At 43.7% G+C, this 27,564-nt stretch overlaps 1 protein-coding gene across 1 annotated transcript in view; it reads right to left on the bottom strand.

The window, feature by feature from the left end:
• Positions 1-5,011: 5,011 nt before the first annotated feature.
• EGFL6 (EGF like domain multiple 6) overlaps positions 5,012-27,564 on the bottom strand; it is a gene marked incomplete at its 5' end in the record, with an annotated part of 36,649 nt that continues 14,096 nt past the window's right edge. Inside the window, 6 exons of the mRNA XM_081114979.1 lie at positions 5,012-6,343; positions 10,384-10,506; positions 14,106-14,240; positions 16,003-16,122; positions 18,999-19,118; positions 24,959-25,051. Coding sequence (XP_080971105.1) covers positions 5,967-6,343; positions 10,384-10,506; positions 14,106-14,240; positions 16,003-16,122; positions 18,999-19,118; positions 24,959-25,051 — 968 coding nt within the window. The 3' untranslated portion in view covers positions 5,012-5,966. The remainder of the gene's footprint in view (positions 6,344-10,383; positions 10,507-14,105; positions 14,241-16,002; positions 16,123-18,998; positions 19,119-24,958; positions 25,052-27,564) is intronic.

Here is a 27,564-nt window from a genome sequence, read left to right as displayed (position 1 = left end):
AGGACATAGGACCAGTAAGCGTTGATAGAAGAGAATGAGAGTTCTGCAAGATTGGATTCTTCAAGATCTCAGGGGTGACTGAACTGTAAGGTTTTGGGTATCCAGAAAGAAGTATGAGTTCACTAGACACCGGAAAAGGGAGAGATGGAGCAATGGGGGGTGAGGGGGTAGGGGGCTGATGCTGAAGACAGTCCTTTTAGCTGTTTCCCTGGTGGCAGCCACATACATATGCACATAGGCTGCCACAAGGGGGCACTGCTGGAACTCTGAGAAGGTCTCAAAAATGAATGGTGCCAGTGGAAAGTGTCTCACTTTGAGCAGGAGAGCTGTGTGACCGCAGCTTGGACTCATGAGGGAAAAGCTTTTTAAAAGGACAGTGACAGTGACTGGAGGAGGTCAAAGACCTGTGAGGCCAGGATATTGGATGGGTCATTTGCACAGATGTCATCTGCACAGATTGATTGATGACAATGGCTAGGAAGGACAGCGGGCTGGAGAGCTACTTAATGGCACCTCCAATGAACAGTGGTTTTTACATGGAAATCAAGAAATAAGAGACTGTAAACAAGAGTAGGGTGAGGAGAATGCACTGTGGGAGGATGAGTGGCAGCCATTTGATCAAGCTACAGGGGTAGAAGTGGCTATGGGAGAGAGCTCAGTTCAGCTAAGGCTGAGAGACGGAGGAAGACATCGCTGGCATGAATTACGATGTAGCAGAGTTTGTTTACCAGACTGTGGAGTATGTGTGATGGGGGCGGGGACAGAAACAGTGGGAGTTAGTGTCCAGAAGAGGAAGCTCATAACAGTGTTGGGGTGAGACAGTGCGAGAGCGTGGATGACATGGGGGGTTTGCACATTGGATCATGGCCAGGGTCAACAGATATGGGAGTCATGGCGGAATTAGCTGACCTTAGATTTCCCCAAAGGAAGCAAAGTATGATTCGGTGCGGGTGCAGGTTAGAGCTCCATGACACTACAGGCTGTTGATTGGAATTTAAAACAATATGTTGGTATTTTGTTTGTTTGTTTATGTATTTATTTAACTGTATGAGAATATTTATTTGGTAAATCACAGAAGTAGAAATAATTCCTATTCCTGTGGCTCAATGGTTGAGCATCGACCTATGAACTAGGAGGTCATGGTTTGATTCTCAGTCAGGGCACATGCCCGGGTTGCGGGCTCAATCCCCAGTAGGGGGCGTGCAGGAGGCAACCGATCCATGATTCTCTCTCATCACTGATGTCTCTCTCTCTTCCTTCCTTTTTTCTCTGAAATCAATAAAAATATATATATATATTTTTTAAATATATTTTATTGATTTTTTACAGAGAGGAAGGGAGAGAGATAGAGAGTTAGAAACATCGATGAGAGAGAATCATCGATCAGCCGCCTCCTGCACATCTCCCACTGGGGATGTGCCCGCAACCCAGGTACATGCCCTTGACCGGAATCAAACCTGGGACCTCTCAGTCCGCAGGCCGACGCTCCATCCACTGAGCCAAACCGGTTTCGGCAAAAATATATATTTTTAAAAAGAAATAATTCCTAGAAGAAATGGGTGTAGGAAACATGTTATAGAGGTAGGAAGGGCTCTTGGGGCTTGGGAATGAGGAAGGGATGGGGGGAGGAGAGGGAAAGGAAAGGGAAAGGCATGGGCATGCTCCTGGAAGGGAGAGTGCCAATGTATTGGTATTTAAGGGTCTAAAAAGTTAATCCCCAAGACTATGGTCTTGTGGTGAAAATGGCAGAAGTAGCCCCCAGGGAGCAGGGAGAGTGGTCACCTGAGTCTGGATTGTGCTTTGTTTGAAATCCTAGGTAGGCCAACAAAGGATATTTTTTCTTTCACTTAATAAAATATTGAGCAGTGACCAGTCTGCGCAGCTGTAGAGACGCCATAATGTCGTCAGTGATCCAGGCTTCCTCCAGCTATGCACTCTGTTATAGGGTGTGGTCCTTGCCCTCAGGATCACGAAGTACCTCATAGAGTAGCTGCCTTCACAACCACATTGAAGGCGGGAAGAAGGAAGAAGAGAGATGGCAAAAGTGTGCTGCCAGCTGAGAGCCCTCTTTAATGATCCTTCCTGGAAGCCTACCAATGCTTCAGTGGCCTCCTCCAACTGAAAGAGATTTTGAGAAATGCAGTCCTTTAGTTGAGTATAATGCCCACTAACCCCCAAATATATATATTTTAAAATATATTTTTATTGATTTTAGAGAGGAAGGGAGAGGGATAGAGAGATAGAAACATCAATGATGAGAATCATTGATTGGCTGCCTCCTGCACGCCCCCTACTGGGGATCAAGCCCACAACCTAGGCATGTGCCCTTGGCTGGAATCAAACCTGGGACCCTTCAGTCTACGGGCCAATGCTCTTATCTACAGAGCCAAACCAGATAGGGGTCTCCCAAATATATTTATATATGCTTACATTAGTAAGGGAAAGGGTGAGAATGGATACTGGATAGGTAACTAGAAGTCTCTGCTACAAATATTAGAGAAACATGAAATATTAGATTTATGCATTATTTTTATCCATGTATAACATGATTCATAGGCCTTCCTATTTCATTTTTGGTTCAACATCTCTTCCTTCATTTTTTAAAATACATTTTTATTGATTTCAGAGAGGAAGGGAGAGGGAGAGAATCACTGATTGGCTGCCTCTTGCACACCCCCTACTGGGGATAGAGCCTGCAACCCTGGCATGTGCCCTTGACCAGAATTGGACCTAGGACCCTTCAGTCTGCAGGCTGACACTCTATCCACTGAGCTAAACTGGCTAGGGCACATCTCTTCCTTTAATCTGGATCACTGGGACACTGCCTTTTATTACAAATGCTCCCCCCTATCTTCCTTTATTCTAAGCCACAACTATGGTCTCAAATTTCCTTGATCACTGAATGGATAGAAAGTCTTCTTCAGATTCTACTGCAGTATTTGAAACCACATGTATCAGTTAGCTTTTGCTGTGTAACAAACCACTCCAAATTTTTTTTCCACTCCACATTTCAATGTCTTAAAATAACCATTTTATTCTCTCTTACAATTCTGTGGGCTGATTTGATGTAGCTGGGGCAGGTTTTCAACTGGTCTCACTAGAAAAACTGTTTTGAGGATTTCTATAACTACCAGTTCTCAAACAGATATAGCTACAGTCTTGTATAGACCTTGTGTGCCAAGATTACTTCACACTAAAGAAAAACAATGTGTTCCCCTACCCCCCACCCTACAAGAATTTCAATATAAAAAACTTGAAGAGTGAGACTACAAATTTTAAAGATTAATAAGTGGGCCACCTTCTCTCTTTCCTTACTCTTATGGCCCAATGCCTTCATTGCTTTTAGGGGAGGGCAAGAAAATATCTGGAGAACCTTCTATTTGGGGGGTATCTTGGAGCTATTTGTGACTGAGAATCTTAAAGCAGAGTATCCTTTCATCCTCAGAGAATTCACTCAGGATTCATTACCATACAAAGCTCTTATTGGATTTGGAAGAAAAGAGAAATAGAAAAGAGGGTATCCATCTTTTTTTTAGTCCTGCTACTTGCTTAACTTAGTTTTAGGTTCTCGGAGGTCTTGAACTCAACAATGTATGCTAATTTGCATTGCAATTATGAAGCCTAATAAAGCAGCCATGTGTTCCCATAATAGAAAGTACTTTTGAGAAAATAAAGTATTTCCATAGAGAAAAGAATAAAAACCACATTTCCACAAAGCAAATAATCATGCACATAGCTAAACATAAAATCAAATTAGCACATTTTCTTACTTAGAAAAACAAACCGTGACACAAGGTGATTATTTGGATATTAGTACAAAGAATTTAAACATACAAGTTCGGCTATAAAAGGTCAGGTTAAGCAACTTAGGTAAAAGTCTATCTGTGATGTCATGGTTTCCAAGAAGTGCCCTAAAAGTCACACAATTAAACATTTCTCTGTGCTTTTTTTAAAAATTCCAGAAGTGTTGTACAGAGAGGTTCATCGACTCATATAGACAGATAAAATATATTGGGGGGAAAAGCTGAACTGACATTTCCACATTTTATCAATTCAGAAATGAATTTAAAGCAAATAACGAGGCACCTATACAAGAAAGGCAGCTCACAATAATGTTTCAATTGGTACATTACAATTTTTCAGTTCGTATTTTTTAAATGGAGGGGCATCTGTGACATAATATATATAAAAAAACAGAGAACTGACATTAAAAGTCAAATATAAGGATATAAAAGACAACAGTAACATTCCAGCATCCACTGATAAAAAGGCCGCCAGGACATTAGCCTGACACCAGCATGACACCATCTACAGCAATTTCTTCGGTTTTGCCCTGGCCACGTTCTGCTTCAAAAGTGATCTAATAATGGAGAGGGAATAAAAAATTACTTCAAAATGTTCAAAACAATGATATAATCAAACCATTGAACAGCTATTAAAGAGGACTAACTCATATGACCCTATTGCACAGGAACTGGCTTTGACACTGAGTAGTAGGAATAGATGTTATCTTCCAGATGCCAGGTATCCATGCTGAGTGAGCTATGTTCAGAGAAAACAGGGTCACTCTAACACCTAAACGAATCTGGAAAGCCCTGTGAAGCTGAGAAGGGCAAGATTTAAGAAGAAACTCTTGAGTTCCCATTTAAATAAATAAAAAGCAAAAATAAAAGAATGTGAGTTTCTTTAAAAAACTGCTTGCCCAGCCAGTGTGGCTCAATGGTTGAGAGTCGACCTATGAACCAGGAGGTCACGGTTCGATTCCCGGTCAGGGCACATGCCTGGGTTGTGGGCGCCATCCCCAGTGGGGGTAGGGGGGGCGTGCAGGAGGCAGCCTATGGATGATTCTCTCTTATCATTGATGTTTCTATCTCTTTTTCCCTCTCCCTTCTTCTCTGAAATCAATAAAAATTATTTTCTAAAAAAACTGGCTGGAAGAAATTTAATATTCCCTGTGAACATTTAATAGGAAACTAGTTGAAAGGGAATTATTTTGATATATTCAGATTTTGGTAGTTTGAAGTAATACAGTTATTTTCCTTAACATATTGATTCACATATTCAGAAACTATCTGGCATGTTATTGTTTACATGTGTTGACAAATGTTTCCTAATAAGTTATAATCACTTTAATCTAAGACTTTTTAAAATAATCAACAGAGAAGCAGCAAGGTAGGGGGATGTAACATGTCCCTTCTCACCAGGTTTTGGAAATACACTTTTGTGAGATTCTCACTCTCTATTAGGGGAGATGTTGTCATTGGCACACTAGTTCCTGGATGGGTGGTCCTGGGTCTATTCCTCACGTGGTTAAATCCAATGGCCATAGAGCCAAGAACAGACAAGGCAAAATATAGAGGGAGCAACAGATGCCCAGTGAGAATGAAATGGAAAGTCTCAGTGTGGGGGTTCAGGGCAAGTTAATAGGGAAACCGTCCTGTATGAGCTGGGACTTCTGGTGGGTTCTGTAGTCATCCAGTTCATGGAAAAAACTAAAGCTTATGCTCTACTTTTAACATTTTCTTCCTTACAACTGTCTACTTTGGCTTTTAAAACAATAACCACACAACCGTGAAATTCTCCTTTCACTGAGTGGGCCTGTAAAAGGTACCTTCGAGAAGGAAAAATGTAGGGTTTGGCAGATCTGTCTGGTAAGGGTCTCCCTGGTTTGGGGTTGAACTGCGTGGAGGTCTGGGCAGCCGGACAGACAACTGTGCTTGCTGGACAAGCAGGCTGACTTTGCTGCGAGTGGAATGGGAGGGTCTGTGTCAAATAGGACCCCCGCCCCCCAAGGTAAGGGGAAAGGACCCAGACTTCTTGTTGCCCACAGGAGCAAATTTGATTGCGTATCCACAGAAGATGTTACTTTCCAGACTTAGAGAGAACCCTGCTTTTTAGGACTTAGAGCCAAACCCATTTCACTTAATGAGTGAAACTGTCTTTTCTTCGTTCATGTCCCAGAGAGGTCACAACTCATTTTTCACAAGATGTGTAAAATAACAGAAGTGATACTCACAAAACACATCTCCTCGAAGGCTTCGTTCCTGCTCCACGTGGTTCTTCAGGGCTGTCTCATCTCTTTTCTCTTCCTCCAGCTCCTCTCTCTTTCTCTCCTCATTCCCCTTTTCCCCTCCATTTGGGTTCCCATCTCTGGAAACACTCTCTTCAGAGTCAAAGGGCCGCAAGTTACCCTTCGGGGCAGGAGTCCCAGCAGGTTCTACGATGGTGTTTTTTATTTTCACCTTCTTTTTCATGCTGTTTTTGTGAGCAAGCAACTTCTTGATTCTGTCTTTGATGGTACCAGGTGCTCTAAGGACTTCCTTCACAGACTTTTCAGGGATAACTACAACAAACAATAACAGGCGAGAAGTTCTACCTTGGCCGATAATTAGATAACTCACAAAACAACAGAGCATTTGAAAAGTGTTCAAGTGCTGGAAATGAATACTTTCAGAATCAACCCACATGAGGCTCTACCATTTGATATTTTCAGAAGAACTATACATGCATCTGTTTTAAGCAGTTATGTTATGGTAGCATCTTTTTAAAAATATTTTACTAGAGACCTGGTGCACAAAAATTTGTGCACTGCAGGGGGCGGTCCCTCAGCCAGGCCTGCCCCCTCTCACAGTCTGGGAACCCTCAGGGGATGTCCTACTGACGGCTTAGGCCCACTACCCTCCCTTGGGGAGTAGGCCTAAGCTGTAGTCTGTAGTCTGGCCTCCCTCTGAGGGAGGCAACTGGGCCGATCAGGGGAAGGCGCCGCCCCCATCACCCTGCTGCTGCTGCCACTGGCCGCCTCGGCTGCCAGCCCTTGGCCCTAGCTTCTTAGTGCTGGCCCCGCCCCCCATCCACTGGTGGGTGGGGGGCAATCTGGGGCCAGGCCAGCTGGGGGAGGGACTGTGGGAGGTTGAAGCACAGCAGATTGCACCCTGTCCAGCCTCCATGGAGGCATGGTGCCGCTGCCTCTGTGGCTGCCTCTGCAGAAAGGGCATCACTGGGACCGGGACCGCGCAGCGCCCTCTCCTGCCGCCTCTGCAGAAGGGGCCGCAGTGCTGGCCAGCCTGCGCTACCACCTCTCCTGCGCCACCGCCTCTTCCGCGCTGCCAGCCCTTGGTCCTCGCAGCCGCTGTGGCCTTGTCTGGAAGGACGTCTGGAAGACCTCTGGTCTAATTAGCATATTACCTTTTTATTACTATAGATTGGTTTTTATAGAGAGGAAGGGAGAGGGATTGAGAGTCAGAAACAATGATGAGAGAGAAACATTCATCAGCTGCCTCCTGTACAACCCCCACTGGGTATCGAGCCTGCAACCAAGGTACATGTCCTTGACCAGAATCAAACCCAGGACCCTTCAGTCTGAGGGCTGACGCTCTATCCACTGAGCCAAACCAGTTAGGGCTGTTATGGGAGTATCTTAACTATCTTTCCTTAGAGGACATACTTTTGTTTTGCTTCAGAGACTACGATGATGAAATACCTGCTCCTACCAAGTTGGGCTACAGGTTCTAAGGTGATGGATTCCTCTGGGGTCCTCTCATATTTCTGCTTTCACACAGGTATTCTTTAAAGCTGGGGTCGTCCAGGTAGCCCTATCGATTTGTCTAAATTTGCTGTTCCAAGATTACAGCTATCGCATTAGGCTGGACCAGGTAAATGGTCAATAATGGGCCATTTGTGACCAATAAAAATTGTGCTTTATGGTTCAATGTGTATATACCTAATTTTTCTTCCCTGTTCTCTCTCTGCTTTGAATTTCTTAACCTCAACCCACTACTATCTAAAGTGAAATAATTCTATTTATTGAATATTTATAGAGGCTTTTACATTTGCTGTTTTACATTCATTTCCTATTTCTCACCACTGGATTAAATTGTTTAAAAAATGTACCTCTAGATTGATTCCTCATGCCCCCAGTGGGTCAATGAAGAACTCAAGAGGTAGAAAAAAAGATCATTTAGCCCAACAACTTTGTTTTATAGATGAGGCAACTGGGTCACGTTAAGTGACTTGCCCAAAGTCATTCAGATACCAAGGGGCAGAGCTAGGATTTGAGGGTGAAGCAGATGAATGATTCTTTTTTTCCAGTCCTATTTCCATGACAGATTTATTCCTGCTCTAGGGTTAAGGGTTACTTTTCTCTAGACTGGTTCAAATGCCTTGAAATCTAGAACCCAAAGATGGATGCCTCCTTTTCAGGGATCTACTCATGACAATTAAAGATATCCAACTAATGTAAAAAAAAAAGTAATTTTTTAAAATTAAAAACACTGCCCAGCCAGCATGGCTCAGTGGTTAAGCATCGACCTATGAACTACAGCGGTTCTCAACCTTCTGGCCCTTTAAATACAGTTCCTCATGTTGTGACCCAACCATAAAATTATTTTCGTTGCTACTTCAAAACTGTAATGTTGCTACTGTTATGAATCATAATGTAAATATCTGATATGCAGGATGGTCTTAGGCGACCCCTGCGAAAGGGTCGTTTGACCGCCAAAGGGGTTGAGAACCACTGAATTAGGAGGTCACAGTTCGATTCCCAGTTAGGGCACATGCCCAGGTTTCCGGCTCGATCCCCAGTGCGGGGCGTGCAGGAGGCAGCCGATCAATGATTCTCTCTCATTATTGATGTTTCTCTCTCTCTAAGGTGAAATAAAAATATTTAAAAAAATTTAAAACACTGATCTTTAAAATCAAATATATTGTCCTTTTATAAAATATCTAGGCATGTGCTGGTCTAAAACTAATAACAGCTGAACCAATTTATTCAATTCTACTACTTGGATATAGTTTAGAGGAAAATGAAATAAGGGAGTAGACATCAACTTTAGTCCCTGAAAAGAATACTATACAAGAAATTGGAAATAACATTTTTCTTGGCAATGTTTTAATCTCTTCTGTTCAATTCCGTCTCCATTACTTGGTTGATTCACTCTGTATCAAAGTTGTAGAAAAATAAACAAGAAGTCCACAATATTTTGGGCAATCAAAAGGAGGAAGAAAAAATGCTTTGAAAATATACATGCTCTTAATTACTACATTGCTTTTTTTTTTATACATTGCTTTTACTTTGAAATCAATCTAGGGCTGTTATAACAAGAGCTACATTTCCCTATTCAATGAAATGTCCTACTTATTTACCAATGTGACAGCCTATAATTACAGGTTCGAAATCAACTACTACTAATACAAGTAAGGCATCATTACTCATTTTCCTGACCTTCAAATGGCCTGTTTTGACTTCTTTGCCGGAGGCCGCATGCTAAGTTTTGACTGTAATATGCTGATCAGATATAGAGCTTCCCCTGGAGGCCCTACTGTGTAATTCTGTACATGGTTCCCTGAATCTCTTCCCAGGACCCAGCACGAAAATTAACAGGAAAAACCCATTCCCTGGAAATTGCCTTTATGCAAATCAGTAACGTAAAACTAAGGACCTTTAATAAATAATGAGCAGAGGGTTGCAACCTACACCAGGCAAACTGAAACATCTGCTTTCAGTTTCTGCTTTGAAGTTTTGATTTTTTTCCTTTTGGAAAAAAAAGATCAAGCCATTACGAACTTTGTGGTGCCAACAATTTCACTCCCTTAGTATGTAAAGAGGGAGCTGGGGCAAGGATAAGGAACCCATGCATATGCATGACCATGAATAGATAGATGTGGCTTTACCTGGGTATTGCTGTTTCAAATTTGACATAACTGATTTTTTTCACATTACAATTTCTTGATTATTGCACCATCTTCTTGAGAATATAAAAACGTAGGAGGAAGTTGCAGTAGGAGGGCCTTTGATACATTGGGGGATCTCAGACATAAAAACAGGGAATTCCAGGGTTTTTAGATTCACAAGACAGTCTCCTGTAGATGAAGTTGGAAATTTCTCTGGAGGAGATTTGAGATTTCTTTATATACCCACTTTGCCCCCAGCTGGCATGGCTCAATGGTTGAGCGTCGACCTATGAACCAGGAGGTCATGGTTCGATTCCTGGTCAGGACACAAGCCCAGGTTGCAGGCTGAATCTCCAGTGTGGGGTGTGCAGGAGGCATCTCATCCATGATTCTCTCTCATCATTGATGTTTCTATCTCTCTCTCTCTCCCCCTTCCTCTCTGAAATCAATAAAAATTTATATTAAAAATAAATAAATAAATGAATGAATGAATGAATGAATGAATGAATAAATAAATAAATAAGTAAGTAAATAAATGTAGTGCCTATAACTTCAGTATTGGAGTATTGGAGATGTGGTTCGATTAGCAGAGAAGACAAGGCTGAGGCCGAGTTAAATTTCACACACTGCAGGCAAACGGGTAAAGGGAGGAAGGAGACATAGAGAGAATGCTTCATCAGAAGAGCTAACACACCGTGACCAAATGCTACTTACCGGAACACTGAAGTCCACTGCCTTTATATCCCTGCTTGCACTTGCACTTGAAGGATCCTTGGGTATTGAGGCAATTGGCGTAGAGGCTGCACGTATGGGTATTCACAGCACATTCATTTATATCTAAAAATGTGAACAAGCTTTTAGTAACAGGGCATGCTGAAAGACTACCATCTTGGGCCAACCGTCAACATCGCCAACAAACCAAGTGTGGCCACAGAACTGCGAGGTGTTCATAACCCCCAGTGCGTTGGCCTGGAACCCCAGCTAGCCTGACACCAGGTAGGTAGGGAATGTGTCTATAGCAGTGATGGCGAACCTTTTGAGCTCGGCATGTCAGCATTTTGAAAAACCCTAACTTAACTCCGGTGCCGTGTTACATATAGAAATTTTTTATATTTGCAACCATAGTAAAACACATATTTTTGATATTTATCTTATATATTTAAATGCCATTTAACAAAGAAAAATCAACCAAAAAAATGAGTTCGCGTGTCACCTCTGACACGCGTGTCATAGGTTTGCCATCACTTGTCTATAGCTTACCACCCCACAGCATTCTCATCTGCTTATCCATCCTGCTGAAATTTGTAAGATGTGTAGGTTGTTTTCTTAAGTGTCCCATCTGTCTCATTTAGAACTAAATCACAATATCAGGAAATACATTCTATACAGGGAAGGGTTTGGAACTCCTAACAAAGGACAAGACTGGCCAGGAAGCATCGACATTATCTGCATATATACAGGCAATTTTTTAAAAAATATATTTTATTGATTTTTTACAGACAGGAAGGGAGACAGATAGAGAATTAGAAACACTGATGAGAGAGAAACATTTCACTCCTCCTGCACAGCTGCCTCCTGCACACTCCCTACTGGGGATGTGCCCGCAACCAAGGTACATGCCCTTGACCGGAATCGAACCTGGGACCTTTCAGTCCGAAGGCTGATGCTCTATCCACTGAGCCAAACCGGTTAGGGCTATATACAGGCATTTTGATCAAAGACCGCAGACTGCCAGGAGCAAGGTCAGGCTGGTCTGAGCTTGTCTGCTGGATTGAGACTAGGAAAGTCAACCAAATTCCACCCAGGTGAGAAGTGCATTGCCCGCTTCTCCACCCGCTTTCTAGCTATGCTTTTGTAGACATATGCACACAAAATAGTCTACTGTTCTTAATTTAGCCACAAAGGGAGTTCAGAGGCTAATCTCAATCACTTTTGTTGTTGTTAATCCTCACCTGAGGATATTTTTCCATTGATTTTTTTGGCATTTATTTATTTATTTATTTATTTATTTATTTATTTATTTTTCCATTGATTTTTAGAGAGAGTTGAAGGGAGAGGGAGAGACACAGAGAGAGAAACATCAATTGGTTGCTTTCCATATGCACCCCGACCAGGGCCAGGGATCGAGCCTGCAATCAAAGTACGTGCCCTTGACGGGAATCGAACCCAGGGCCCTTCAGTCCTCAGGCTGATGCTCTATCCACTGAGCCAAACCAGCTAGGGCAAACCTCAATCACTTTTAAAATCACAAAAAGATCTGTTTCCTTTGGAAGCTCTCCATGCCTGTCCCGTGGAACCTCCCTGTGGGTATCAGGGAACAGGCTTCTGCTCTGTGACACGGCATCACCCATTACAGAGCTGGGCGGGTCTGCAGCAGGGTGTGGGGTCCAAGCCCACGAGAAACAGGGACTTTACCAGCCTGTCTGGGGTGGTCTTTGTGTTTGAGAAGATCTGACGGAAGAGTTGTGGAAGCTTCACAGGACAGTTCAAAACCCAGGGATTAAGTGTTGTCCCAACATGATCACACGGGATGCGTCCTGGGATGCAGGATTGAATGAATTCCGACTTTTCCCCCAACTGTTAGCTTTCCATGTCATGTGCACATTTGCTACACATGTCATGTGACTAGGATTCTACAGGGGCCTGAACTCCCATTCACTATAGGACAGTGGTTGGCAAACCGTGGCTCGCGAGCCACATGTGGCTCTTTGGCCCCTTGAGTGTGGCTCTTCCACAAAATACCACGTGCGGGCGCACACATACAGTGCAATTGAAACTTCGGGGCCATGCGCAGAAGACGGTTTTCGGAAAGGAGATAGACGAAACAAGTATACAAGATGAGTGTGGATGGGAGAGTTGGAAGGGGTCGACCTCAGCGAACGTACCTCAATCAGATTGAGGACGTTTTTAGCAAAGGCCAGCTTAGGAGTCCCCTAATTAAGTTAGTAACAATGTACCTACCTATATAGTTTAAGTTTAAAAAATGTGGCTCTCAAAAGAAATTTCAATTGTTGTACTGTTGATATCTGGCTCTGTTGACTAATGAGTTTGCCGACCACTGCTCTAGGACCCCACGTTATATCAGGGCCATGGGAATGCATCCAAGGGCTCCTCAGATGCCCCATTCCACATGCTCATTGAGACCTGGAATCCCTTCACAGGGGATAAGGGTTTTATTTCCCACTGATCAGGCCCACTGCTGACTGATACCGGAATCTGAGCAGAGTGGTTTCGGTGACCCTGGAAGGGAGCATTATAGGGATGTGGAGCTGGAATCATGAAAGGGCTGAAGGAGGAGAGGCAAGAGCACGTGCCTTCATCTCCTTCAGCCATTTTTCCAAGGCCACACTTGCTGGAGACTGCCATGAACAGATCACTGAGATCCAGATTAAATAGGCCTTGTTATTCTTCCTTTTATCAAATATAAAAACTTCTATATTGTTCCCATTTTCAGATATGTACCTGGACAAAGAATGAAAAATTAAAAACAAAACCATACAATATTTTTTTTTAAAAAAGGCCACAAAATGCCTGGCTGATATGGCTCAGTGGTTGAGCATTGACCTATGAACCAGGAGATCACAGTTCGATTCCCTGTCAGGGCACATGCCTGGGTTGCAGGCTCCATCCCCAGTGTGAGGCATGAAGGAGGCAGCTGATTAATGATTCTCTCTTATCATTGATGTTTCTATCTCCCTCTTCCTCTCCTTTTCTCTCTCTGAAATCAATCTATATATATAAAAGCCTAAGCGACTGGACGGTAGCTATGACACGCACTGACCACCAGGGGGCAGACACTCAATGCAGGAGCTGCCCCCTGGTGGTCAGTGTGCTCCCACAGCCAACCTCCCACGGCTGGCCAACCTCCTGTGGTCCCTCTCCTGACTGGCTGCCCCAATCGACCCCGATTGCTGACCAGGCTGAGGGACCCCACCCGTGCATGAATTCATGCACTAGGCCTCTAGTAAAAACATATTTTATATATTTTTAAAAAGGCCACAAAACATATCTCAAGATATTTGCCCCCGTAACAGAGCTATCCAGATTGAAGTTCCTTAGTTTAAATCTTCACTGACCTGACTTCCAATAATTCATGGCGTCAGAGTTCCCTAAATGCCAGACATGTCAAAAATGTAACTGTTTCTGTGTTGTTCAGCTGGTTGGTACCCAAGATTGTTCAACTAATAGACTGAATTGAAATACAGTGGGGCCTTGACTTACGAGTGTCCCGACTAACGAGTTTTTTGAGATACCAGCTGTCTCTCGCCAGATTTTTTTGCATTGAGTTGATAGAGTAATTTGAGTTAACGAGCTCCTTAACGAGCTCAGTCTCGGAACGAATTAAACTCGTAAGTCAAGGCCCCACTGTAGTTGTAGAGAAAGCCTACATGTTTGGTGGGGATAGGGAAAAAGAAAAAGGTGCCACCAAATCTTACCTACACAGTCATACCGGCCACTGACATATTTCAGTTCGAAACCAACATGACATTTGCAGTAGTAGCTTCCAAATGTGTTCACACATCTCCGATTGTAGGGGCAGCCGGCTTCGCCAGAGGCACATTCATCGATATCTAGGATGGAGAACCAGAAGGTGTCAGTGACAGGAAGAAAAGCTTTCTCCCTCTGAAATACACATGCACATGCATGCACACGCACATTACATGTTTGCTGAGTGGATTAATATTTTTCCCGCTCTGTAAACTGCATAGCATACACAGTTTTTGAAAACAGTCAGACAACTACGCTTTAAGCAAACTGAATACACAATCATTTAAATTTTGCATTTTACAAAATAATTATTTCATTAGCAAGCTCTCCCAAGTCCTGCAATATTGACCCAAATCACAGAAATGTGTATAAGAATAGACTTATACACAAACTGTGGGTCAAGCCCGGCCGGTGTGGCTCAGTGGTTGAGTGTCGACCTATGTACCGGGAGATCACGGTTTGATTCCTGGTCAGGGCACATGCCTGAGTTGTGGGCATGATCCCCACTAGGGCGCCTGCAGGAGGCAGCGGATCCATGATTCTCTCTCATCATTGGTGTTTCTATCCCTCTCCCTCTCCCTTCCTCTCTCTGAAATCAATTAAAAAAAAACATTTAAAAAGACTCAGGTTTTGATTTCACTTTCAGATATCAAATCAAATAGATATTGTGCTGTTATTTTAGGACGGTGCTGGCTTATTGTTTCTTTTGCATTCTTAAAATAATCAATAAATAAATGATGGGCTGACAGCAATTATTTTTCAGTGATTACTTTCCTGCACACCCTCCTCTCCTTTCAATAAAAATGGCACCTGAACAATCAAAGAGGTAGAGGGGTGTGGATTCAGTTTTATCAGGAATTAGTTTTGTCATAGAAACCTTCTTTTACTACAGAATACTAAACTTGTCATTCTAATGAAAGCTGTTTGATTACTCTCAAAGAGCAGAGCCAAATTTTTAATTTACATGATTTTTAAAAAGTGTTTAACTGAGGTAGGAACTATTTTGGCTGAGCTTTTTAAATGCAGTTTATCAGGTTATGTATGTTTACAATAAATAAACATCCAGCACCTTGAGTGAAAAATATTTCTATTGTAGTAAGGAATTAAGAATATTAAATCAGACTGATATTTCCTTATTTAAATAAACAAGATTAATAACTTTTTCAATGTTTTGACTTGGTTTGACATGGCTTATTAATGCTCTGTGCTCCTTGCTCTGAATATTATGTATATTTGGTGCAATATAATTCAGTACAATACTATGAGGATATGCAATTTGGTGGCCGAAGTAACATGTGCAGGATAAATATACTAAAAGAAAACTTTGTTGTTTTTTTTTACACTATGGCATTAAGCAACCCCCAAATAATAGAGAAGTGTTCTTTCTAGCATCCCAAAGTCTAGAGCATATGTGGGTAACAATGTTGTCTCAGAGCCGGACATAAGTCTGTACTTTTAGGAGCTTGCGATGTCTAGTCACCAAGATTGTATCAGTGAAAAAGGAAGAATTGAGCTCTAGCTGGTGTTGCTCAGTGGATAGAGCATCGGCCTGCAGACTGAAGGGTTCTGGGTTTGATTCCAGTCAAGGGCACATGCCGGGTTGTGGGCTCAATCCCCAGTAGGGGGCGTGCAGGAGGCAGCTGGTCAATGATTCTCATCATTGATGTTTCTCTCTCTCCCTTTTCTCTGAAATCAATAAAGATATATATATATATATATATATATATATATATATATATATATATATATAATATTTAAAGTTAAAAAAAAGAAAAAGGAGGAATTGAGTAAAGGGATCAGTCAAGGGCAGGGGATGGGGCATGGAGGTGATGCCTGCTGCCTTACCGATGCAAATTCTTCCATTTGGGGCCAGGTGGAGTCCCGAGGATGGACACAGACACCGTGGCCCTTCCTCTGTGTCTTCACAGCTGTACTGGCAGTATGTCATGGCACACGTCCTAGAGTCTGGAAAAGTAGGCATGGGTTAGCCTCCTCCCGAGATGCTAAATATTGCTTACTGAGAAACCACCTCAGAGTTCTGGGGTGTTACATGTAACACGTGAAATGGAATCTATATACATGCCTAATATGCAGAGTGTCCCCTCAGGAGTTCGACCAACCGGGAGTTAGACTGACTGGGAGTTCGATTGCTCGCTATGACATGCACTGACCACCAGGGGGAGCCACAGAATGAAGGAAGGCCCCAGCCAGCAGCCAGCAGCCAGCAGGGACCCTACCCTTGCACGAATTTCGTGCACTGGGCCTCTAGTTATAGGATAAGCTTCGTTGTTTGAGACCCAAATGGAATCTGGGCAGGGCAGTGCCTTGGTGGCTGCATGGTCTGTTTCGATGGCCAGTGTGTTGAATTTGACTGTCTTTGGGTAGGACATGCACCCATCAGTTACCAGGCTGCATCTGCCTCTCCGCCTGCCTGAGCTCTAATCACTTCTTTATGTCACCCGGCTGCTCTCTACAGGGTTGAAATGCAACCTCTGATGCAGGTGATCAATCTGAGTAATTAGGGCAGAAGAATCCATTCTAGACAAGCTCTCCATGCATGTCTAGCCTCAATGAGAGAGTCGCTCGAGATATGAGACTTGGTCTTTTAGGTACCAGTTTTAAAACATGTGGCAGATAAAACTGATTGGCTGCTAGCCATTCTGGGCCCGCTTTTCTCTTTATATTAACAGATACTTGTCTTTTTCCCAGTTTCCCTTGCAGCAAAGAGGAGTGACCATGTCACCCAGTTGTGGCCAAAGAGATGTACAGATGAGTCTGCTGGAGGGAGTGGGATTTCTGGAAAAGGTGCTGCTGTACGATAAAAGGGACAGTCATGACAGAGGTGTTCATTCACTGGCGTCACTCCTTTCCTCTTTGTCTTGCCTCCCTTAAATGTATGTGCGATGTCTGGAGCTGTGGCAGCCACATTGTGACTCTGAGGCAACAAGTATGGAATGAAATCAATACCCTGATGATGGCAGAGACTGCAGCTAGTAGTCAGCAGCTAGCAGCTAGCAGGAACCCTACCCTTGCACGAATTTTGTGCACCATTGAGCGGTTGTGAAACAGCCTACCTCTGGCTATTTTAGCAAATAAGATGATTTAGCTGGATTTTTCTGTCGCTCATTGCTAAACATAACTTATCTCACAAAAATGCCTTTCCTCAGCAGGAGTCCAGTATGTGTGGATCATAAGCTTCTACAACAGGAGAGCATGGCGCATATGCTCCCTTCATCCACCCCATCCATGGCATGCCAATCACCCAGCTACACAAGAGACTGCAAGGAGCCAGGTGCAATACAATCAGCCTCCAGGAGAGCGCTTGGGGCCACCGGGACACGCTGAGCTATAAACAGAGAGGCCCAGGCAACCGTTACATACATAGAAATAGACAAAGAGGGGGCAGGGCCAGATACACAGGCCAAGGCAATGTAACCAACACCCACGGATGGTTATCTTTCTAGTTCACTCTTCCTTCTCTTTAGTTGTCGCCTTTTAAAATTAATCTTCAAAATTACCTAATCCTATCTTGCCATTTGGAGAAAGATATCTCTTTTGGCACTGACTGGGCCTTCATGGAATGTTTTAGAAACATCCATTAGCATGTATCTTTTCAGAAATGTTAAGTGATTACTATAAAAGCCCAACTAGTGGCTCCCACGAGTGGGGGTTGGGGGGGGGCGTTCTGGAGAAGTTCTATTTGGTAAGTAGTTACATGGGTGCTCACCATATAAGAAGTCATTAAGCTAGGTATTTGTCTCTGGTGGGTTTCTGTTTAATTTATAACAGTAAGGATTTTTTAAAAAAGCCTCTTGAATGCCTGCTCTATCTCTTCAGCTTGCTGGCTAAGGAAGAATCTAGATGAGTGGTGGTGTTGGGGCAGTTCGCCAAGAGGGGACAGCCCAAGGGTAAGCCAGGGGAGCAGTGAGCCGTGCATTAGCCAAGATTTTACAACAGGCTGGGGAGTCCCCAGACTCTGCCACCACAGGAAGCTGGCAGAAGGCACAGGCCCCAGGCTTGTTGGGGGCTGCAGGGCAGTAGAAAGAGAAATGGGAAGAGGGGAGGGAGGATGGGAGGCAGGCAAGGAGGATGGGTTTACCTTTTAGCTGCAACATCAAACCTGAAAAGCTTTCCTTCTCAGTAAATGAATGGATATAGACTCTCACCCTCCCACAGGACGTGGGTTTCTCTTTATCACAGAAGGGCTTTTCTTTCCAGGAATGTGAATCAGAGTGTGTTTGCAACAAGAGTTACTAATCTTTGAGCCTGGGGCAAAGGGCATGAGAAAGGTAGCTGGTGGGATTGATATCCCAAGATGGAATTTAAATTTATCACCTTCCTGAAACAATATGCTTATTCTAGCCAACATGTTTATTTTCGTGAAGAAATCCAATACATCTCTGCATATATAGAGATACAGAATTTATTTTGTTCCTCAGCTACTCTTTTTATTTAATAGCCACATCCATAGAGACAGAAAGCAGATGTGTTGTCGTCCGAGGAATGGGGGTGACTCTTAAGGATGGTTTCCATTTTGGGGTGAAGATCTTCTGGAATTGGTGGTGATAGTTATACAACATTGTGAATGTGTAAAATGCCATTAAACCGTACATTTAAAAATGGTTAAATGGTGCATTCTATGTTATATATATTTTACCACAATTTTTAAAAAATTACTCAAAGATGTTTTAGCCTGGGGTGATGTTAGAGAGATTTTTCGGTGTTTTTGTTTGTTTGTTAGTTTGCTTTTAAATCACTCAAGTCAACTTTCCTCCAAGCATCAAATGGCAAAAGTTAAGCCTCAAAGGTTGACTACCAGCAGCCTGGCTGTTGACACTTACTGGCACATGTGGCATCCGGCATGAGCATGTGGCCATTGAGGCAAAAGCACTTGTAGCTTCCATGTGTGTTCACACATCTGTGTTGGCATGGCCGGGGTTTCTCTCCACACTCATTCACATCTGCAGGGGGTGGTTAGAACACGAGAAAGGTTCCCTGAATCCGGAAACATCCAGATGTGGGACTGGGTAATGCAAAGATGTTCAGCGAATGTTGTTCAATGAGAACAGAAGATTGCGAGACCACCTATAAAGATCAATGCCAAACTTGTAAGAAATATAATATAAACCCTAGCCGGTTCGGCTCAGTGGATAGGACATCAGCCAGTGGACTGAAGGGACCTGGGTTCAATTCCAGTCAAGGGCATGTACCTTGGTTGCAGGCTTGATCCCAAGCCCTGGTTGGGGCATATGCGGGAGGCAACCAATTGATGTGTCTCTCTCACATCGATGTTTCTTTCTCTGTCTCTCCCTCTCCCTTCCACTCTCTCTTAAAAAATCAATGGAAAAATATCCTCAAGTGAGGATTAACAAACAAATATATAAAATAAAAATGCATAGAGCCCTAACCAGTTTGGATCAGTGGATAGAGCAGTGATGGCGAACCTATGACACGCATGTCAGAGGTGACACGCAAACTCATTTTTTTGGTTGATTTTTCTTTGTTAAATAGCATTTAAATATATAAAATAAATATTAAAAATATAAATCTTTGTTTTACTATGGTTGCAAATATCAAAAAATTTCTATATGTGACACGGCATCAGAGTTAAGTTAGGATTTTTCAAAATGCTGACACGCCGAGCTCAAAAGGTTCGCCATCACTGGGATAGAGCATCGGCCTGTGGACTGAAGGGTCCCAGGTTTGATTCCGGTCAAGGGCATGTACCTTGTTTGTGGGCACATCCCCAGTTGGGGGTTTGCAGGAGGCAGCTGATCGATGTTTCTCTCTCATCGATGTTTCTAACTATCCTTCCCCCTTCCTCTCTGTAAAAAAATCAATAAAATATGTGTAAAAAAATGCATAGAAACAAAAGGCCTGGGAGGCTGTGCTCAAACGCTAATGATGGCTATCTCCAGATGGTGAGATGGAGGATGACTTTCTTCTCTGTGCTTTTCAGTGTTTACTAAAAGAATTTTGAACATTAAGAATGAATAACTTGCCCAGCTGGCGTGGCTCAGTGGTTGAGTGTGGACCAATGAACCAGGAAGTCACGGTTCGATTCCCGGTCAAGGGCACGTCCCGGGTTGTGAGCTCGATTCCCCAGTGTGGGGCATGCAGGAGGCAGCCGATCCGTGATTCTCTCTCATCATTGATGTTTCTATCTCTCTCCCTCTCCCTTCCTCTCTGAAATCAATAAAAATATATTTTAAAAAGAATAAATAACTTTACTACAAGAAAAGTGATACAGAAGGAAAACAAAGCTTGAAAGTGATCCTGGGCAAGGGAGATTGTGTTTAGAAATGCTGTCACGTGGGTGCCTCGTGGCTTAACCCCTTCAAGGAAGATGAGCATCACCACGTTCCTTGTAGGACAAACATTCCACGTGGCAGCAGGCAAACTGCATTGTGGAAAATAAGCAGATGCCTTCACCTCTGAAAAGAACCTTACATGGGGATTTTCTTTTTTTTATTTTATTTCAGAGAGGAAGGGAGAGGGAGATAGAAACATCAATGATGAGAGAGGATCATTGATCGGCAGCCTCCTTCACGCCCCCTACTGAGGATCAAGCCTGCAACCCGAGCATGTGCCCTTGACTGGAATCGAACCTGGGACCCTTCAGTCCACAGGCTGACACTCTAGCCACTGAGCCAAACCGGCTAAGACACATTGGGATTTTCTGATGCCCTAGTTGGACATTATAAAGGCCCTTGTCCATTGCCTGTCCCCTGCACCCTACCATCTCCTGCACAAACCTTAACTGCTTCAAAAGGGGGAGTCGGAGAACGCTGATTGGACTTAATGGCAAATCCAGGAACACCCATCACTTGGCCCTAACCCAGAGGTGATGCACCCAGAGTCTCTTGGAAGAAGCATTTTTGGGAAACACATCAGTGGAGGGCTGGGGCATGTTGCCATTCATGGATATTCACATATAGACTTTGGTTAGGCTGTCCTGGCACGGGGAGGCTGCGGGGGAAGACAGGCCGTCTCGAACCTGAGCCAACTGGACAGCTCCTTCAATCTGAATATTTACTAGGACTTGAAAACCAGCATGAAAAATAGCTTCTCTGTTCCAAATCTCTTAGAAGGCATCTTGGTACGGAATCCAAGACATCTGGGAAGTGCGGCTTCCTGGTGTGAAGACCCTACTAAGGGATACAGATGAATTCTTACTTATGAGAGCATGATTCTTTAAAAAAAAATGTTTTTTGTTGATTTTGAGAGAGAGAAGAAGGGAGAGGGATAGGTGGAAACATCGAAGAGAGAGAATCATGGATCGGCTGCCTCCTGCACACCCCCCACTGGGGATCGAGCCTGCAACTTGGGCATGTGCCCTGATTGGGAATGGAACCCTGACCTCCTGGTTCATAGGTCGATGCTCAACCACTGAGCCACACCGGCCAGACGAGAGTGTGATTCTTTTGTTGTTGTTGTTAATCCTCACCTGAGGATATTTTCCCATTGATTTTTAGAGAGAGTAGAAGAGAGGGAAAGACAGAGAGAAACATCGATGTGAGAGAAACACACCGATTGGTTACCTCCTGCACAAGCCCTGACCAGGACCCGGGCTGGGGAGGAGCCTGCAACGGAGGTACATGTCCTTGCCCGGAATCAAACCTGGGACCCTTCAATCCACATGCCGACGCTCTATCCACTGAGCCACACCGACTAGGGCGAGAGTGTGATTTCCCCCCTCTTTTTTTTTTAATTGATTTCGGAGAGGAAGGGAGAAAGAGAAACAGATAGAACATCAATGATGAGAGAGATTCATTGATGGGCTGCCTCCTGCATGCCCCCTACTGGGGATCGAGCCCACAACCTGGGCATGTGCCCTGGACTGGTATCAAACCGGGGACCTTTCAGCTCACAGGCCGACGCTCTATCCACTGAGGCACACCAGCCAGGGTGAGAGTGTGATGCTTGAAGCAGCTCTCTCAAGCAGCTGGACCCGGTTCTAGGAAACACCGTAGGCCCTAAGGCTTCCGGCACTGGCTTCTGTGCTGGTGGAGAACGTGAGAGAGTCAGAGGTTCCCCCTGAGGCTGCAGCTCTAAGAAAGGCTGTTGCAGTGGAGAAGCTCCGCTCTGCATTGGCGCTGGGCTGGGCATGGGGAGCGAAGGGGGTGCCTGCCCTGCTCTGGAACTTCATCCTCTTTCCAGAACACTGGCCCCCTGTTCTCGAGGGCAGCTGAACTTGATTTGCTGCTCTTTGCTCAACTGAGTTATAGAACAATGGTTCTCAACCTTGGCTGCACATTAGAATCACCTGGGAATCTTCTTAAAATCCTGATTTCTGGGCTTTATCCTCGGATGAGGGTAGTTGGGCCTCAGAGGATGAGGCCCAGAAATCAGGATTTTAAAAAGATTCCCAGGTGATTCTAATGTGCAGCCAAGGTTGAGAACCACTGTTATAGAACCAGGGACCCTACCTGAATTATGGCAAGTTTCCTCACGCCAGGGTTTCTCAACCCCAGCATTGCTGACATCTGGGTCAGATCATTCTTCGTTGTAGGGGGCTGCCCTGTGCGCTGTAGCGTCTTAGCAGCATCCCTAGCCTCCACCCAGTAAATGACGGTAGTAACCCCTTCAAATGTGTTCAGATGTCCCCTGGGGTAAGGTTCCCAGATTTAGCAAATAAAAATACAGGATGCCCTGGCTGGTGTGGCTCAATGGTTAGAATGTCGGCCTGCACACCAAAGGTTCTCGGGTCTGATTCCTGGCCAAGGACATATACCTGGGTTGCAGGTTCGGTCCCTGGTCTCAGTTGGGATGTGTACTGGAGGCAACCAATTGATATGTCTCTCTCACATCGATGCCTCTCTCTCTCTCTCTCTCTCTCTCTCTCTTTTCTCCCCCTCTCCCTTCCACTCTCTCTAAAAATCAATGGAAAAATATCCTTGGGTGAGGATAAACAACAACAATAAAAATACAGGATGCCCAGTTAAGTTTCAATTTTAAATAAATGATTAAACTTTTTAGTATAGCCCTAGCCCGTTTTGCTCAGTGGATAGAGCGTTGGCCTATGGACTGAAGGGTCCCAGGTTCAATTCTGGCCAAGGGCACATGCCCGGGTTGTGGGCTTGATCCCCAGTGGGGGGCGTGCAGGAGGCAGCGATCAATGGCTCTCTCATCATTGATGTTTCTATCTCTCTCTCCCTCTCCCTTCCTCTCTGAAATCAATAAAGAAATATATTTTTTAAAAAACTTTTTTAGTATACACACATCCCATTCAATATTAAGTACGCTATAAAATTATTTGTTGTTTATCTGAAATTAAAATCTAACTGGGGATCTGTATTTTTATCTGGCAAATCTTCCTGGGGAACAACATTATACAGATTGAAAACTGCTGTTCTCAATATTATAAATAAACTCTTCAAATAAACAGCCCATGCCAAAAGTCGCAAAATGCCTTTTAAAATATGTCCATTAAAATAAAAAATATGTACATTATCAACCCACAATTCCATTTTCAGAATTTATCCTATTCTTCTAAGCATATCCTTGCACCCACGCAAGGTGCAAGGACATGCATAGAATGATGTCTGCTTCTGCATTGTTTATAAAGGCAAATAATTGGAGACAACTTAGACAATAGTGATTAAATAAAGTATTTTTTACATAAATGATAAAAGTGTTCACACTAAGGACTAGGATACAGGCTTAAAAAGCGTGAGGCAGCTGTGTATGTGCTGACATGGGAGATGCCCATGAGAGATACTGATGTTGGTTCTATCACAGAAAAGGCCTGAGGGACTTAGCACAAACTTAACTATGGCAAGAGTAGGGACTGGGGGTGGACACCTACTTTAAAAAATATATTTTTATTGACTTTACAGAGAGAGGAAGGGAGAGGGAGAGAGAGAAACACCTACGTGAGAGCGAAACATCAACCAGCTGCCTCCTGCACACCTCTTACCAGGGATGGAGCCTGCAGCCCAGGCATGTGCCCTGGCCAGGAACTGAACTGGCAACCTTTTGGTGCATGGGACGATGCTCAACCAACTGAGCCATACTGGTCAGGGCTGGACACTCACTTCTTTTTTAAAAATATATTTTTTAATTAATTTAAGAGACAGAGAGAGGAAGGGAGAGGGAGAGAGTGAGAAACATCCATCAGCTGCCTCCTGCATGCCCCCTACTGAGGATCGAGCCTGCAAATCAGGCATGTGCCCTGACCGGGAATCAAACCTGAGACCTCTTGGTGCATGGGATGATGCTCAACTACTGAACCACATCGGCCAGGGCTTACTTCTTAATTTATATCCTTTGGCACTGTTTACTTTAGTGAAAAATATGCATTACTTCAGTAGCTTGAAAACACAATAAAACTATTTGTTTAGAGAAAAAGACCTTTTATTTGGCATCTTGACAAAAGCATCAAAATGACTTCTACATTTTTCTGGGAGAGGAGATTAACTAAAAATTCTAGTTCTGAGACCACTTTCTTTTTATTTTTTATATATTTTTATTGATTTCAGAGAGGGAGAGAGAGGTAAAAACATCTGATTCTGATGTTTCAGAATCATTGATCAGCTGCCTCCTGCACGCCCCCTACTGGGGATCGAGCCCGCAGCCCAGGCATGTGCCTTTGACTGGAATCGAACCTGGGACCCTTCAGTCCGCAGGCCAAAGCTCTATCCACTGAACCAAACTGGCTAGGGCCTGAGGCCACTTTCATTTGAAGATTGGAGTTAAATCCTGAGCACTATATCATGTCACAAATCCCACTGCAACGATGAGAATGCTTTTGAAAGATCTGGGGTAAGTTTGGACTTGGACCCTGGTCTGTTCCACTGACCTTGACTGCAGGTTTTCCCGGTGTATCCTGGGAAGCATCTACATTTGTTTGGTCCCACACACTCACCGAACTTGCAGCCAGGTTCGCATGTAGCTGTGGAAAGAAAAAGGTGTTTTAATGATAAAAAAACAGGAGTAGTTAGCACAGTGAAATGTACGCATGTCAAACTCAGCCACCTTGTCTATGGCAGAGAAATCCGTGGGGACATTTAGAGGATGATCTGCTTTTTTTCTGGTTCGTTTCCCCCTTTAACACACTGCAAAGTGTTTTCTTGGGAACTAGCAATGGTGAATAAGACTCTTGCTGCCATAAGGTCAAAGCTCCCAAAAGATATTTCCATTTACAGTAACTTTGGATCTGTGATTTGAATAACCAATCCACAGCAACATTCAGTTTGCCTAAAACTAGAGGCCCGATGCACGAAGATTCGTACAAGAATGGGGCTTCCTTCCCCTGGATGCCTGCACCGCCCTCCATCCGGCCAGAGCCGCCTTTCTGCCTTCCCACGCTGCCCAGAGGCCCTGAGCAGCTGGGACGGTGTGGAACCCCTATGTCATCGCCACAATGATGCAAGCATCCCGCCCCACCCCTGGCTGCTCGGTGCCTGCACATGCAAATTAACCTGCCATCTTTGTTGGGTTAATTTGCATACTCACTCCTGATTGGCTGGTGGGTGTTGCGGAGGTATGGTCAATTTGCATCTTTCTCTTTTATTAGTGTAGATGGTCTGAGATTCTAGTGGGCTTTAGAGAAAGTAAAGCTCTCTTGTTCAATTGTTCCTGAAACTCCGCTATCTGTAGCTTTTCATTAATGACTTCAACATCTGGCTAAGTGACATGTACATCTGGTTAATGATATGGAGTTAAGCAGACCCTGCCCAGGGAGCAGATTTAGGCAGGGCAGCGGTCAAGATCTAAAAAGCTCGGGCACTGAGGCAGGGCCTTGAATGGAATGAGGGTGAAGAGATGGAAGGAGGTGAAGGCCAAGGTAGACTGGGACCTCACAGACCGGGGTCTAACTCTGTGTTCTTGTCCCATGACCACAAAGACCACACTCTGGCTTAGAAATCGGAGACCTGGCAATCAGACTAACCACCCTGTTATTTGGTGCTTCAAGGAGCATATGACTTTACTATCAAGAAGGACCATGCAAATTGGATAAAATACAATACAGATTTTATTTTATTTAAATAAGCTTTTATTGATTTCAGAGAGGAAGGGAGAGGGAAAGAGAGATAGAAACATCAATGATGAGAGAAAAATCATTGATTGGCCCCACACTGGGGAACGAGCCCCAGCCCAGGCATGTGCCCTGATGGGGATAGAACAGTGACCTCTTGGTTCATAGGTTGATGCTCAACCACTGAGCAACACCAGCCTGGCTAAAATATAGATCTTAGATATAAAAATCATGGCAAGGGTATTAACCTGAACATTCGACTGGGGCCGTGGGAGTGCTGACAACCTCTTCAGCTTGCCAAATGTGCATTGTGAGTATTTTTCTTGAGCCCTCTGCACTTACTTGCCTTTTAAACATTTAACAGATAAAACACTGAGGTTCAGGCATATGCCACCTACGGACACAAGAACAGTGAAACCAGACTCCTACCACAAAGTAGTACACCCCAGCTCAGTTAGCTGGGAGGAATGAATGCAGATTTGATTCCTCACACTGAGAGTGTTCATTATGATAGAAAGTCATATAGCCCTGGCCGGTTTGGCTCGGTGGTTTCAGCATCGGTCTGCGGACTGAAGGGTCTGGGTTCAATTCCTGGTCAAGGGCTCGTACCTGGGTTGCAGGCCTGATCCCGGCTTGTGCCAGGGCATGTGCAGAAGGCAACCAATCAATGTGTCTCACATCGATGCTTCTCTCTGCCTCTCTCGCCCCTCCCTCCCTTTCACTCTCTCTAGAATCAATGGGGAAAAAGTATCCTCTGGTGAGGATTAATGCAAAAAAGAAAGTCATATTAAAAACAAACACCACAAAACTCTACATAAATCCCTGTCCTCCCCAACCCTCTTGAAATGATTAGAGGCCTTTTCCTAACGCATGGCCTAAGAAACAATAACCAAGGCAAATTATGGTTCCTTGGTATGAAAGTTGTACAGAGAATCCAAAAATACTTAACATCTTTGCATATACACATGTATACCTTGAAACCATCTAGAAATTGGCACCATGGACTTTCAAAATGTGACTAACATTAGTTTAATAGTATGCTATTCAGCTTCCAAGTGTTTGAATTTTTTGGATTGTTTTTATTGTAGTTTATTTCTAATATTATGCCATTGTGGTCTGAGAAGATGCTTGATATGATTTCAATCTTCTTGAATTTGGGGAGACTTTGCTTGTGACCCAATATGTGGTCTATTTTTGATGGGGATAAGGACACATATGTCATACCTTAATCAATAAAGAAATTTTTAAAAATGTAACAAAATTATAAAGTAAGTGGCTTACTTTCACGTTTGTGACTGAAGTCTATTGGTTGCGTGATTCATAATTTAAAAGTGTGTATCATTAGAAATCAATTGTAAAAAATTATAATTGGAAGGAGGTACTTCTTGACCTATTTTTGTCCAACTCAGTTTCTCCTGATTAAAACA

The sequence above is a fragment of the Myotis nattereri genome (genome assembly GCF_964212035.1).
Source record: "Myotis nattereri genome assembly, chromosome: X".
Taxonomy (NCBI): Eukaryota; Metazoa; Chordata; class Mammalia; order Chiroptera; family Vespertilionidae; genus Myotis; species Myotis nattereri.
Note: the sequence above shows the minus strand (reverse complement) of the source record. Positions and strands in the feature narration are given on the sequence as shown.